General features: G+C 29.1%; 1 protein-coding gene and 1 long non-coding RNA gene across 4 annotated transcripts; one reads left to right on the top strand and one right to left on the bottom strand.

Annotated features, from left to right (window-relative positions):
- The first annotated feature begins 3,362 nt into the window (after window positions 1-3,362).
- Window positions 3,363-5,528, top strand: LOC133036580 (uncharacterized). Its single transcript, XR_009687173.1, has 6 exons — window positions 3,363-3,418; window positions 3,562-3,864; window positions 4,050-4,146; window positions 4,266-4,450; window positions 4,566-5,143; window positions 5,252-5,528. It is a non-coding gene; the product is annotated as an uncharacterized LOC133036580 (long non-coding RNA).
- Window positions 5,529-10,921: 5,393 nt separating this feature from the next.
- On the bottom strand, window positions 10,922-14,194 carry LOC115712021 (thioredoxin domain-containing protein PLP3B). Of its 3 annotated transcripts, none has more exons than XM_061114990.1 (9): window positions 14,177-14,194; window positions 13,733-13,836; window positions 12,621-12,695; window positions 12,478-12,525; window positions 12,232-12,374; window positions 12,064-12,136; window positions 11,904-11,965; window positions 11,272-11,369; window positions 10,922-11,186 (listed from the first exon to the last, which is right to left on the bottom strand). In XM_061114990.1, the coding sequence occupies exons 2-9, from the start codon at window positions 13,814-13,816 to the stop codon at window positions 11,080-11,082; spliced, it is 690 nt and encodes a 229-aa protein (XP_060970973.1). In that variant the 5' UTR covers window positions 13,817-13,836; window positions 14,177-14,194; the 3' UTR covers window positions 10,922-11,079. The 3 variants fall into 3 exon arrangements, with proteins under 3 accessions (XP_060970973.1, XP_030496084.1, XP_030496085.1); XM_030640224.2 differs by lacking the exon at window positions 14,177-14,194 and adding an exon at window positions 13,979-14,136 and having other exon boundaries at window positions 13,733-13,841; XM_030640225.2 differs by lacking the exon at window positions 14,177-14,194 and adding an exon at window positions 13,979-14,041.
- Between the last annotated feature and the right edge of the window lie 1,921 nt (window positions 14,195-16,115).

Genomic DNA, 16,115 nt, shown 5'->3' with positions numbered 1-16,115 from the left:
TTAATATTATTATGAAAGTGAGGTTTTATAAATAATTAATATTACACTAATAAAATAATATTACATATTATGCATTGTGTTATTTAACATTTCTCATAACTTAATAAAGTCCAACAAGTGAGGTAAAAATAAAACTGCACAATTCTCTTGGGGAGAAGACGACACTCCCCACACAAAAGAAAACTGGATGATAAACACTATTATCACAATGCAAAAAAATCTAAAAAAAAAAACAATAAACCCAACTAGCAAAGGCAAAAAATTACACAATACACCCCACAACATGATCTAGACCAAACACGCCACCAAACGGGAACCACCCGAAAACGAGACAGAACTAAAGTGGGAAAGGTCAGCATGGATCTCGACTGCATACAATTATCCAAGGTCAGAGGAGCACTACACGAAGTCACAACAACCACCACCATCTACCATTGAGCAAAAGCAACCATTTAGCCTATGTTTGGTAGAGGGAAAAGAGTGAAAAAATTGTGTTAAATTTAGCAAAAACACAATCAATTTTATATTTGGTATGAATCTAACTTGTATTTTATTGTGATTAAATTTGACACATAATTTTAAGCATGTGTCAAATTTGATACACATTTAGCACTAAATTTGTGATGCAATGATATATTTTAGTATTTTTACAAAACATATATTCCTCTAATAGTGTGAAAAAATTGTGTAAAATTTAGTATAAAATATAATATTGTGTTAAATATACCTTTTTTTTTATTTACAATATTATCATAGAGCATTAATAAGTAAGTTTAAATGGATAATTATGTTGTAAAATACAATTTTTGTATATTTTTTAATTTTTACGGTATTCTATAAAATTACAAAAAAATTATATAAAAATAATAACCAAATAATATCAAAATAACATAGAAGTAATATACAAATAATAAAAAATCAATAACAAAATAATAAAAATATAAAAAATTGTAAAAAAAAATATAAAAACTTCACACGCATTTTTTTTAGGTATATTTTTTAAAATTATTTTTTGAATTATTTTTTTAAAAAAAAATCTAATAAGGGATTGGTGGAATATTTTTTGAATTATTCTGAGGAAAGTTGTGCAGAGAATTTGAGATGAAAGGAAAAAGTAAAAAAGCGTGAGTGGCACGCGTTGAAGGTCAAATGGAGACAACAAATGAAGTTATATTCTTTTTTTGCAGAAGAGCGTGCCCAGAATCTAATCTACACAAAGAATCCCAATTTATTTATTTATTTTTTAAAAAAATAAAATTAGATAAAGCATCCATATACCATAGCCTCGATGTCCGAGGTTTTTATTTTCTATTATTTATTTATTTATTTATTAGTTCTTTTTTTGAGAATGTTTTGTCTTTCCCAGTTTCGAGGCGCGTGTAACACGGTCTTTGTTGTTACTGTTTAACATGTGGGTCCCACTTCTCGTTCCTTCTTTATCTTACTTGTCTGACGTGGCCTTTCTCAATAATACGATTATTGAAATGAAAAATTAATGAATTGTATTTATTTATTTTGTTAAGAACAATTAAATTTTCAGGTAAACTTATATAGTCATGTAAATATTGTTCACCTGAGTAAAATTAACAAAAATAGGCTAGTAAGCCGTTTATATTATAATGAACAAAAATTGTAATATTAACTTCAACTAAATTATCCGTAAGTGTTAGAAATAGTGTGAAAAATACTAGATTTTCATCTCGAATAAGCATATGACAGATCATAATAGGGGTGTTCATCCGATCCAATCCGCACTTTTTTGGTCAAACAACATCCAATCCGCACTAAGTGCGGATTTCATATTTTGAATCCAATCCGATCCGCATAAGAGTTTAAATCCAATCCAATCCAATCCGCAATAGTGCGGATTGGATCGGTTATTTTAGATCGTTTATTTTTTTAATAATTAATTAATTAATATTTCATAAAAAAAATTAAATAAAAACTATTGTTTCTTAATCTCCAATAATAATCTATTTCCATCTCTATATATACAAATTAAACCAATATACATATATATATACTTATCTTTAGATTTACACTAAAATATATATGTATATAATTACTAAAATAAATAAGCTAGTATATATATATATTTAAACTTTTATGTGTACATGTCTATGTCTATGTGAATAAGAATTATTTTTCTTGTATTTTTTATTACAAAATAAATAAAATGCACCAATTCAATATATTACTAAAAAAGATTAAGAAATTAGAAATTTGTGTATTTTTTTAATTAATATATATTACATATTATAATTTTTTAAAAATATATATAATTAAGTGCGGATTGGATTGGATCGGTTACTTTTTGAGGTCAAACAACATCCAATCCGCACAAGTGCGGATTTTAGATTTTTCAATCCAATCCAATCCGCACAAATGCGGATATCCGCATTTTGCGGATTGGATTGGATTGGATCGTGCGGATTGGATTGGATCGGATACTTTGTGAACACCCCTAGATCATATAAATCAATAACAATTAACTAAAGGTCTTTCAATAAAAATTGAGTAAAAATATCCTACTATGATATCATCTTAATTTTAGGGGTGTTCACAAAGTATCGCATCCAATCCAATTCGCACGATCCAATCCGCAAAATGCGGATATTCGCACTTGTGCGGATTGGATTGGATTGAAAAATCTAAAATCCGCACTTGTGCGGATTGGATGTTGTTTGACCTCAAAAAGTAACCGATCAAATCCAATCCGCACTAAATTATATATATATATTTTTTAAAAAATATAATATATAATATATATTAATTAAAAAAAAGACACAAACTTCAAATTTATTAATTTTTTTTAGTAATATATTGAGTTGGTGTATTTTATTTATTTTGTAATAAAAAATACAAAAACAAATAATTCTTATTCACATAGACACATACACATAAAGTTTAAACATATATATACTAGCTTATTTATTTTAGTAATAGATACATATATATTTTAGTGTAAACCTAAAGATAAGTATATATCTATTCTATATAAAGTGTGCCTATATAACTTGGTTTATGAGAAATTCAAGGGTGACTTTTTATTTATATTTAATAAAATAATAAAATATTATTTATATATAATAAAATAATAAAATAAAAATAAAATAAATCCCATTAATATTTGAACTGATATTTGATGCTATAAAATAATAAAATATTATTTATATACAATAAAATAATAAAATAAAAATAAAACAAATCCCATTAATATTTGAACTGATATTTGATGTTAATTATTCGAGAAATTCAAAAGTGACTTTTTATTTATATTTAAAATAATAAAATATTATTTATATATAATAAAATAATAAAATAAAAATAAAACAAATCCCATTATTTATATTATTTATTATTTAATCGTGCTAAAGAGTTCACAAAATCTGCAGTTTTAATGAATCTGGAATCTAGAGTATTATTTCTTATATATACATATCTTGACATATTTTCATATAGTTTGATAATTTTATCTTCGAGATGAATATTCATTTATGGCTGCATATGATACGTTGAGTATTCAATCATTCTTATCTATTTCTTATTGAATTGTTGCAGATGATTGCATCTGAAGATATCGGTAGGCAGGTTTTGACATATGGAGAGAGGTAAACTTGAGATGATTTTTTATTTTCTCAGTTAGGAAACCCATGCCTTCTAGCATTCTTATAATTTTTCAATACTTGTAGCCCCAACCATAATGAATTGGCGAAATTGATGATGTATTTTGTTTTGTTTTTCCAATCTAAGATATGGAGCAGAAGAGTAGGTTTGATTGGTGTGTTAGAGAGAGTTTCTCATAGTTTTTCGGTGGATTTTATGTGGAGCCAAAGAGGAGAGGAGAGTAGTTGGGGCTTGAAGGTGGATTTACTATATCAATACGATTGGGTTTTTGAATCCCATTAAATCCAAAAAATAAGATTGGGTTTTTACTGTTGTACATTTACTATATTAATGTATTCCTCATTAACAATACGTATTTACAATTTGATTTTCATAAATATATATTCCTCATTGACTAACTATTTAATATTTCAATTTATTAGATATTTTGGCTATTGCTCTCAAAATGAACCCATCAAAAGAAGTCAACACTCTCTATGGACCACATACAATTCAAGAGATATACTTAATTGATGAAAGGTAAACTATACATTTAACTACCACTATAAATACACCCTCGTGTTCATTTTTATTGCGATATATTATATACTATTTAATAAAATTTATGCTAATACATTTTTTTTTATTTCTTTACAAAGTTGTAGCTTCAAACCAGTATGTTTGATGATGTGGGGACATAAAGTCCACGATGAATGCTTACAAATAGAATAAGTAATCAAAGACAGACTCATAATATTGATTTAAGGCTATCTCTATCGTCACGCGACACGAGTACCTTCAAAATCAATCCTCAACTCCCCGAGGCAGAAACACTGAAGGAATGGTAATACTCATAAAATCAAATACGCATACTATTATAGCTACACATTTTACAAAAAAAAAAAAAAAAAATTGTAGACTATATTTATAATTATTATCATACTTACTCTATTTTTAAGGGCGGAGAGTAACGAAACAGAAATTAAAAACTCAATAGCAAACTGCTTGACATGTGAATCTTCTCCAAAAATTTTTGTTGGATTACACGAAATAGTAACTAACATCTAAATTTCAGAGTTGGCGAAAAATCTGCAACTGAATGAGGTAAAAACTACTACAATATTTACTTTATAAAACTTTTATTTCAATATCTTACTATTATTAATACCATTTGATTTGGATGTGGAAAAAATATTTTTGGATTGATAGGCTCTCCAGAGTTTTTATTACATGTCATGTGACGCATGTCATAAAAAAATAGATTTATACAATCGCAATGAAAAATCATATGTAACAAGCCAACATGCGCCCAAGAAGGATTTCCTACACCACGGTATATTACAAAAAACTTATGATGTTATTGAAATTAAGTTAAAATTAAAAAAGATACTAACAATCTTATTATGCATTTTACAGTGCTATAACATATGTTGAACTTGATGACAATACAAATAGCCTATCTGCTGTCATGTTCGCAGATATTGTGCAAAAAATATTTTCGTGTACTACTGCCCAACTAATGAAATATACTGCAGAGGTGTAATTTTTAAAAAATAAAATTGCTTTTCATAAGTTGATTTTTTTAATTAAATATTATGCACACCATGTCTAATCATCTTAAATAAAAATATATCACTATTTGCAGGAACACCGCCGCTTTATCGACACTACCATATTCAATTTATCAACGAAAAAATAGACAATCCAGATATATGCGGACCCGACTAGAATGAAAAGTGCAAAATACAAAAATTACACTATTGTCTCTATCGAAGCAAATGAAGATTAAAATCCACCAATGACTATCATTAGTTTTCTTATCTGCAATTTTTAGACAAATGCTATCTTCAATTATCAACAATTTAGAGATTGATTTTTAATTTTCTTTTTATCTTACACCCATTTAAGTAATGTTTCTTTAAGTATTGGAACATCAATTTTTAGTTTATTTTGGATTAACTTAAGAACATATTTAAATCATCAAGCTTTCTTAAACACTAATATATTGCATTCGGTATTCACTTTTAATTGACAACATTATAAACTATAATATTTAGATACACATAATAATAATCTCACCAAATAACTAATAATATTTTTTCTTTAATTTTTAATTGTATCACTTTCAAATAACATAGAAAAAATTTAGCACAAAATAAAAACCTAGCATAAAATTTAGTATACGTGCCTCGCACGTAGCTTTTTACTAGTATAATGATATATATGTATATTGGTTTAATTTGTATATAAATAGAGATGAAAATAGATTATTATTGAATATTAAAAAACAATAGTTTTTTTTTTAATTTTTTTTTCTATAAAATATTAAATAATTTATTATGAAAAAAATAATCGATCCAATCCACACTATTGCGGATTGAATTGGATTGGATTTAAACTCTTATGCGGATCGGATTGGATCCAAAATATGAAATCCGCACTTAGTGCGGATTGGATGTTGTTTGACCAAAAAAGTACGGATTGAATCGGATGAACACCCCTACTTAATTTGTTGTTGGATGATTGTTTGAACTAATGTAAGTTTCTTTTTTATTAAAAAAATAGTAAGTTTTCTATAATTATTAGTAAATTGGATTCGAGAAGAAGTGTCATTCCCATCCACGTTATTTGACATTTGAGGATAAAAAATTATTTTTACACGATAAAAAAATCTTCACCATCCCCACAAGTAAAAAAAAATCAACCCTAATAAATTGTTATAAAGAAATATTATGAAAACTAATTATAGAGTGATTTTACAGTGCACTCTATTATAAAAGGATGCACCGATACACTCTTTATTTGTTTCGACATCTAGAAAAAAGAATTTAGTGTAATTTTTCTTATAGTCACCTATGTTAAATATCTTGTAAAATTATGAGACGTTTAAAATAATTTATAATATAAGAAGTAATGTTTAAACTATTTATTTCACATGTGTATAAAATAAAAAACTCAAGTATGCAACAGAGTTTTCGAACATTATTTTCGATGTGTTAAATTTTTTTAAAATTTTTTAAAAATTTTGAAATATTTTAAATAACTATAACGTATACAATTATAAAAAAAAAAAAATTAAAAAAATTCTTTCAAATACCTAAACAATACATTAGTGTACCTCTTTCTTTTAAAGGATAGTATTGTAAAAAATTTCTTAATTATAAATGGAGGTAAATTTGGCAAATAATTTTGTATTAATAAATTAATTTTAAGATATTAATTTTCAGTCTCACACGCGTGGAAGTGAAACTAGATTTTGCTTGTTATAGAAGTAATCTCTGTGGTAGTTTAGGACATCTCCTAAAATTTGATCATTTCAAAGTGGTCCTCCTTTAGTAATCAGATCCTGTGGCTCATATCCAATCAGAACTGTACTAACTACTAAATTAATTAATAATCCAAAACTTGTATTTCTTTACAGTAAACTACAAAACATAAATATTATTTACAGTAATACCTATGTCTATTGCTGTGGCTACTAATTACTCTAGAGTAGAGTATTAACTCCCATTTGGTACTTTCTAAAAATAATTAATTAATTAATTAAATATTAAAGTCTGGTGTGTTTAAGAAAATGAAGTGGGTTCTCTTTTTATTATATTATATAAATATTGTTAATTTTTTTTAACAAATAAATATTGTTATTGAATATTAGTGTTATCTAACATCTTTTATAAGTGATATTATACAATTGATTAGTAATATTTTTTAAAATTTATTTTTTTAAGTTAGATGAGATTTACTATTTAATTACACTAATACTGGTGTGATATTAAAAAAAAGTGTTAAATACCAATAATATTTTTTAATAATTCTCATATTATATGTACTAGGTAAGGAAAAGCTCTCTCTAGGACTTTATTTATTGTCATCAAATTTGGTTTTTGTTTGCTACTAGTTACTACCTACTTACAAATAGATTGGATTTGACCTTTCAATTTCATTCTTTATTTAATTAGGATTTATTTTAGTTTTTGAAAGTTAGTTGTTTTATTTTGACTCTCCAATTTGATCTAGTTCTTTCAAAGTACTTAGGATTTTTTTCATTATTTATTTTTGAATGAACTTTGTTATTTTGTCCGGATAGTTAGAAATCTACAAAAGTTGAGACCCCATGGCAGAATTTATGTTTTAGCCACAGAACCATACAAAGTAGGTTGAATGTCAACTTAGTCGCAAACTCAACTTCAGTGTCAACCTGAGCGCTAGGTCCTTGTTCTGGCCCCCAAATAATCTTGTTTGCTTCCCAAGAACACTGGTATCTTTGTTATTGATGAATATGAAAAAAAATGTTTGGGAAACTTTCTAGGAAAAATGCTTACAAGTGGGTTATGTTGACAAAATATCAACTTGGGTACTGGATTCTCTTTTTAGCCACTAGATGACTCTGTTTATTTCCTGAAAGCACCAGTATCTTAATTGTAGATGAAAACAAAGAACCTGGAAGACTTCGTTAGAAATGGTCCAAGTTGACAAATGTCAATCTAGGCATTGGGTGTGCTTTTTGGCCTCTAAATTGATCATTTTGTTTCCCGAAAGCACTTATTTTCTCATTTTGGATGAAGACGAAGAAAATTTTCGAAAAATATCTTCAAAAACGTGGTTGGAAACTTGTCAACTTGGGAGCTAGGAGTCCAGGTGTCTCAAACGAGAAGTGTTTCGATTCTAATTCTGGTGCCTTTCTTTAGGATGTTTGTGACATGTCTTATTCATGTCTAAGTACAAATTTATAAATCTTCAATAAGTTAGTGAGATCACTTTGAGATTTAACCTAATTTTCCTATGAACAAAATAGTAAGAAGTTAAATTTGAATTATGTTTTTCATTATCACAAATTAACTAATATTCCAACCATGAAATATTAATAGTCCTTGATTTTTCCAAATTGGAATATATATAGAAAAAATGTGGTACTTGTCGTAGTGAAAATGGATAACATTTGAGAGCATAAACTATAAAAGCATGTCTCTCTTTATTGTTATCTCTATTCTTCTGAAACATTTGTTGTTGAGTATGAGAGAGAGACCTATCAAATCAAACCCCAAGACAAACTTTTTTTGTTCTTTTTTAAAAAAAGAATTAACAAAAGTTTGAACCCTTCTATAATTCACATGTTTTTTCACAAGAGTGCATTGCCACGTGTCCCAAAAGGGCATTTTGGTATATGGGTCACATCTACTTTCTGGTTACTTGTGGCAGGTAGCTGTTTGTTTTGGGTAAACTTGTGCTGCAAAAAGGAACAAAAACATCAAAAGAAAAAAAACATTATTACATGTACACTTGTGTATGCAGTTAGTCATAAGATATATATGTTGCATATTTGTCTCTCTATGGTTATAAGTCTATGACTTTGAACATTGTGATGTGATAAGCTTTTTGCCCCTAAACCAATAATAATAATAATAAAAGACCAATTGGTTTTCTTGTTTGAACAAAGTATTCTTTATTCTTAAATCTTTATTATTATTTTCTAAGAGACTTTTAGAGGAGAGATTTGTTTTGACCACTATTCATTATGAATATTTTTTTTATGTTAAGAGTACTTGCATTGCATGAGAGTTTTTTTACTTAATTTTTCATAATGTATTGTCAAAATTTTACTCTCTCTCTTCATTCTCAAATTTGTACACTACCATCAACTAAATTTTGTTTGCTCCTTATTTTAATATTATAATGTTTAAGAAATATATTTTGGAGATGTAAATAAGTTATTTAAAGCTAAAATATAAGGTACTTAACACAAAAATAAGTTTCAATAACACATTAAGAAATAATGTAAATTTGAGACATAATAAATATGTAATATTTAAGTTTTGGTAATTAAAATTAATGCTATCAATTTGATTAAAATTTATAAATTATATAATATTCGAATTGCAAAAATTGCATACTTTTCTATTTACTTTTGTGATATTTTTATTATTTTATTAATAGATTTTGTGGTAACATTTTTTTTCCAGTAAGCAAGTAAAAAATTTATAGCTCACGAAACCAACTACAAACACCAATAAAAGTTTCTAAAATACAGGAACATGTACAAGATAGTATCAAGCAATAAACATCCTATACATGTAAGGTTTGCACCCAATTTTTATATATACAAGATTTATCTGTCAAAAAAAGATTACAATGAGCTAAGACATCCCTCTTAATTTGGATCACTTATACACTCAACTCTTGGAAATTTACGTTCCAAAAAGGCAACATTTCGGGACCTCCAAAGATGCCTCAACAGCAACCGAATGTTCATGGCGTAATCATTTAAGCAATCTATATGAGCATTCCCTTTACAATTTTTTCACCCCAAACTATACTTTAATCGGCCTTAGGCATAGACAGATTAGACCCGCGCTTAGGATCTACTTATTTTAGGGACCCAAATTAAAAAAAAAAACCTTTTAAAAAAATATATATTTTTTAATAATTTTTAAAAATACTATTTATTTTTATATTAAGAGCCAATTTTTTTTTTTTTTCCAATGAACCATTTCAACTCAGAACCAACAATTCTACTTAAAGTGCAATTAAATGAAAGATGATCAACACCAAAATGATGCAAACGACCTCTAGTTTTTTACCTGTCCAAAGAAATAATTTAGCTGTAACATTAAATTATGAAGCAAACCACCTCTAGTCTTTTGATAAACGTTTTTTTTTTTCAAAATTAAAAGCTTTTTCTAATTATATATATTTTTCATTGAAAAGAATTGAAAATTTTCAAAAAAATACTATTTTTTTATATATTTTATTTATAATTTTATGGCTTAAATTTTTTATTTACAAAAATACGCTTATAAAATTTTAAAATTATAAAAATATACTTTGCTTAAACAAAAATAAGAAAAACAACAAAAAATTAACTCCACGATAATTTTAAATCAACTACAAATAAACTATAAAACAACAAAAAAAAACAATCAAAAAAACAACATGATAATTATAAAACAACTAAAAAAACAGTTGACTATTTTTACTAAAAAAAATTTTTATAAATAAAAAAATTTAAATTGTAAAAATAAAAAAAATTCATGTTAATATTATTTTGTAATTTTTTTCAAATTTTGAGTGTATTATGTAATTTTTTTTTTTAAAAAAAAAAATGTTAGATTTCTCAATTATCACAATATATGGCTAAATGCAGATAGTATATTAGGAAGAAAGGTTTATATTATTAAACTATAATGGCAAGTGTTTTCCAGGTATTTGTTTTTCTTTCTTTTCCTACACAAAAACATTTTTCTACCCAGAATTTTAGTTACACAAAATGCAATCATTAGAATTTAGAAGCATAGATAAAAGTATTAAAAGGAAAAAATAAAAAAGAAACTGGTTGTTCATGCCTTTCAAGTACTTCTTCACAAGTTTTTAGTTCAACAACATTTGCTTCCTTGGTCAAAAATAAACTAGTGAAAATAAAATTATACATTCATGATTTTGAAATATAAAAGGCTCAAAATAGCTTAGTAAAAACTTTCACTCAGAATCAGAATCGGAATTTACAATGGAGGTTCTTACTGAACGGCGTCTATCTTCATGATCTCCATCGTCTTCGTCGTCTTTTTTCTTCTCACTAATAACACCTGCAGAAGAATAATGATTTTAGACACTGCAATGGTGGGATATGTACCAGAAAAACACACAATGAACAACAAAAAGAATTATTACCCTTTTTGATAAGAAGATTCTCGAGTGCCCTTGTGGTGAAATCGTCTTTCGCTCCTAGATCTTGAAACCCAACCACCCTGTCTACTGCAATTCCTTTTCTGAAAAGAGAAATTCAATGTTAATAATCGGACATGCATTCATAAGTAAGACACATCAACTTTGTAACGTCCCCGCTTCAAGCCTCCATTGGGCCCTTACACCCACGGACTAATGGCTCTTATACACGAGTTCGTCACTCTGGCTGCTTTATGGACTGATGACTGACCCTACAGACCAACACGAGTATTTTCAGCGTGCTTTGTCCTCACTCGCACACTTCTTAGGAAAACTTCCCAGGAGGTCACCCATCCTAAAATTGCTCCAGGTCAAGCACGCTTAACTGTGGAGTTCTTTCGTGATGGGCTACCGAAAAACAAGATGCACCTTGTTGATATAGGTAGTATCAATCAACCCATTTAAGCTCTCTTCAACTGTGTAGTCCCATACCTACACAGTCTCCGAATCATCCCACTTGACCTTTCCCAGGCGGTGTGGGATTGCACAGCTTACCCGGTATTTCCCCTTACGGATCACGGGACTACTGACTGTCACAAACTTACTTTCGATTATGGAAGCAGTTGAGAAAATCTGACCTGAATATTATGACACAAGGCAAAGTTTTGACTCCTAGCTTGGTGATAAAGAATGGTGCATTCTGCGTTTCAGACAAGACTGTTAATAAATCATGGCACAAGTCACCGAAAAACTTTAGGTTGCAATGCAATATTACAACAAATATTCAAGTATACTGACCTCAGCATCGAGCTTGATGAACTTTGTATCGAGATACTTAGTAGCAAGGGTCTTCAAATGCTTATCCATAATCCTAGAAAGAAGCATTTTAAAAACTACATCAATTTTTGCAACACAAAGCTTGAGTGGGGAGAAAAGAGAGACATAGAAGGAGAGGGTGGACTTTACTTGCAGCGGTAAAAATCATGGTGATAGAAGTGGCAAATCACTTTCTCACTCCCGGTAACTTCACCCAAGAAATCTCCTTCACTAATATCTCTGTATTCTCCATGACCTTGCCTCTTCAATGCTTCTCGCTTCTCAACTTCTTTCTAATCAAAACAAGAATCGAAAAAAGTAAATATGTACTTGTGAAATTTCCCATTGAACTGCAAATCACAGATGAAACTCACTAGGTGGAAACTGAAATCAAACCTTAAGCGCGGCAATCCTATCAGCATGCAATTTTTCCAGCTCAGGATCCTAAGCAAGATCACTTAGTCCAAGTTAAACATAACAGATAAAAAGCCATCATTTTTATGGCGTGGGGAGTTAGATTGGAAGTCTAAGATACTTACATCCATCAACTCATCAAGATCAACCTCCTCGTTGACAGAGCTCGATGTCTGGGCCTTTTGCTGAGAAATCACCTCCTGCAACATTCACAAATCTACACATGGGTACACATTCACCAAGCAAATAATAGAACAGTAGTTGTAAAACAGAACGGTAGCAAACAGTAAAACTAAGCCATCTCAACCATGGTTTTTCATTTTAATTTTGGAAAGACGAAAGAAATACAGAAAAGGTAGTGGTCCTTTCGGACCTACAATGCAGAGAATAATCTCAATTCTTGCATAACTCTCTCTCCTGTCCTATAACTATCACTCACAATGACTCATCTAATCCTTTACTTACTGTCTTCTACCACATAGTATGCTATATTGGGGTCTCACATTACCAGCCAACCGATCAGTTTCATGGAGCCTCCAGCAGGTAGCATTTACAAACTACTAATCTGATAGGATATTGTCATAGAAAGAGAGCTAACAGTAGCCAAATAGAAGAAACAAAACAAACTGGTATATAGTGGTATTAGACGATAAAATGGTAAGAACAATGGAACTAACTAATGTGTATTGAGAGAACCATCACTCTTGTAAGAGCAAATGATTCTCCACACCCTTCACCCCTTACTACTGTTCTAAACTCCATCTCACACTACTAATCCTAATGTCTAACATAATACTGTGTCACTATATAAAAGCAGCTCCAACTATACTTTCTATACACATTATTTAGCTAAAATAAAGAGTAGGAAAAATGAACTCCAGCCATAAAAAAGAATGACTCTTTATAATAGAGAATGGATAAAGAACTCTCTAAAAATGGAACGAAAACAATAAAAATGGTTTTCTAATTTTAACATTTTAGCTAAAAAAATATATATGGAGTAGCCTTTGATTAGCACAACTATAAGTTCCCCAATAATGGAGATTGACACTAAGCTAGAGCTTTATACTAATAACTATAAACACACAAACACAAGTTTTTCCATATTAATCACTAACTACAAAACTGTGTGGTTTAACAAAAATCATAAATATAATAAATGGTGAACCCAACATGTTGAATTAATTTACAAAGAACAGTAACAGATCTGATAGCCTATGATTCCCAAAAATCCAACCTTTTGGTAATCGCGAGCAGCAGCGGCCATTACATTTCCAAAAGCTAAATTTTGAAGAGTCGATTTGACTGAATCGGGATCCATCTTTTGAAATTTTCAGAACTCTACACTGAAACACATCGAACAAGAAACAATGGCGAATTAAGTAAAATTCCAAAACAAAAAACTCGACATTTTGTTTGTTCATCATCATTAACATGGATAGATTCAAAGATGATAATCAAAATTCAAAATTGACATACATACCTTGATGAAGGTGTTGGCCGAGGCGAGGCGAGCCGCGAGTAGAACAGCAGTTGAAGAAGAGCAAAAATGAAAGAGAACATCTTTTTATAAATACTCAAAAAAAGATAAAATTATTACAAAAATACACAATTTTGAGTATTTTGTAAGAATGACTTATTTTGAAAACTTTCATTACAAAATTTTAACACAATTTATTACCATAATAATCATGTTTAGTTGCAGGGATACACATTTTTTTTCATGGTGATGGACCGATGGAATCCGCTAATCAAACGGGAATTCCCTATCTAGATGGAGAATAAGGCAGAGACAGGGATGATACTCCCCGCCCCGACGGGAACCCACATGATATTCTAATTTACTTTTTATAAATATTTTATAATATGTGTTCCTATTGTTTTAGTATATTAGTATTTTTTTATTATAATGTTTAAAGTAGTGTTTTGTATTATAATTAATATATTGAATAATTAATAATGTGTAATTTTTTTTAATATCTTTTTCTATAATGTGTTTTTTAATATCTTTTTTACATTAAACTTTTTAATATAAACTTTTTTTTTATATATTAGTGGATTCTTCGCCTCGTCCTCGACCCATTCCTAGTGGGGAATAAGCGGGGATGGGACGGGGAAAACACTTTCCGCAAATTTTTTGATCCTTATGCATCCCTGCCCACGAAGCACCAAAAAAAATATACGTTGTGTGATTATAAAATGACTATAAAGCTCATTTTCAAGGTTGTTAGTTTGATAAATTTTTATTGTCTTTTCAATATTTTTGTGGATTTAAAATTTATTTATGTTGTATTCATATATATTTACTAAATTATTTTGTTAGGTCTCCGTACAAATATAATTAAACAAAATTCATTAAAAAAAACTAAATTATAATATATAAAAAAAATATCTTTATTTTAGGTATATTTTGTGTTATAATCCTGCTATTTTTGCCATAAACAGTCTTGAAACTAAGGGCAGGAATTCATGTTTGTGTCATGTCAAAATCCATGTATTAAATGTATATGTTTCATTTATTCCGTTACATTTCTTCTTTTATTTACTCTTATTTTAAAATGAATACTGTGTAGTAAACGTCCCATTAGTACTTCCTTTCTTTTCTCCTTTTTTAATCAAGTTCTCCCTTTCTTAAATTTAATAAGTTAAATAAACAAATGTAAAAGAATGACTACTGTTAGGCTATTTTTAGCCTATGTTTTGGATCCAATTTATGTGCATTCTTAGCTGTGTTGGGACGGAATTACGCTTGTTTTCTATGTTTTCAGGTTCTTTGGAACAAAAGAGGTCTCGGGTGCAGAAATTCGTTAAAAGGCGTGCTGAGCCGAAGAAAACTCAATTTTTGAGTTTTTGTGCATATCTGGCCGCGGCTAAACACAACTTGGCCGCGGCTAGATCTCGAGAATTAGAAAGGCATCAGTCGCCGCGGCGATGAAGAGGCTCGCCGCGGCGAGTTACGAGATACAGAAAGCACCCAAAATTTCAATATTCTCGCCGCGGCGAGAGGAAGCTTGGCCGCGGCGAGATCCCGTACGGACCAGGGGCATTTTCGTCCATCGAACCCTAAATTTCAATTATAAATAGAAAACTGCGATTGGAAGTCAGGGAGAGCGATTTGGAACCCTAAAACACAGCTGAGAGCGGCAGGAAGAGCATAGAGGAAATCAAAGTGAAGATCCAGAATTCATCCACCAACAGTTTCTTTCTCTATTCCTCTTTAATTTATTTATGTTGAATATTGTTATAGGAATGGTTATGGATTTATTTCTGAACTAAATTTCCCATTTAGGGAGGATGATGATTGTTGTTTAATGTTTTGCCTAGTTAATGTTTAATTACCATTCCTCAATTCTTGTGTGTGAAATTATCTTAGTTTGTTCTTAATTTCATGTTTAAGATTGATCACCTTGTGCATGCTCTATGATCTCAATTCAAAATCTGAAAAGTGAGAATTGAGAATGCTAAAATTAAGATAATCAATGTTCTATGTGAAACGAAAGTATTTGCATGACTTATGTGACGAGTAGATTATTACTTAATGCTGATTTCATGTTAGTTTAATTAAGGAATTAATTAGATAACATGTGATTTAGAATCTAGAAGATCTGAAAGGAGCTAGG

Source organism: Cannabis sativa, chromosome 4, assembly GCF_029168945.1.
Source record: "Cannabis sativa cultivar Pink pepper isolate KNU-18-1 chromosome 4, ASM2916894v1, whole genome shotgun sequence".
Taxonomy (NCBI): domain Eukaryota; kingdom Viridiplantae; phylum Streptophyta; class Magnoliopsida; order Rosales; family Cannabaceae; genus Cannabis; species Cannabis sativa.
Note: the sequence above shows the minus strand (reverse complement) of the source record. Positions and strands in the feature narration are given on the sequence as shown.

Coding starts and splice junctions, on each gene's coding strand:
- LOC115712021 (XM_061114990.1), bottom strand. CDS start 13,816: ATGGATCCCGATTCAGTCAAATCGACTCTTCAAAATTTAGCTTTTGGA. Junction 12,375..12,477: donor ATAGGATTGCCGCGCTTAAG/GTTTGATTTCAG, acceptor TGTTTTGATTAG/AAAGAAGTTGAGAAGCGAGA. Junction 11,187..11,271: donor GAATCTTCTTATCAAAAAGG/GTAATAATTCTT, acceptor ATTCTTCTGCAG/GTGTTATTAGTGAGAAGAAA.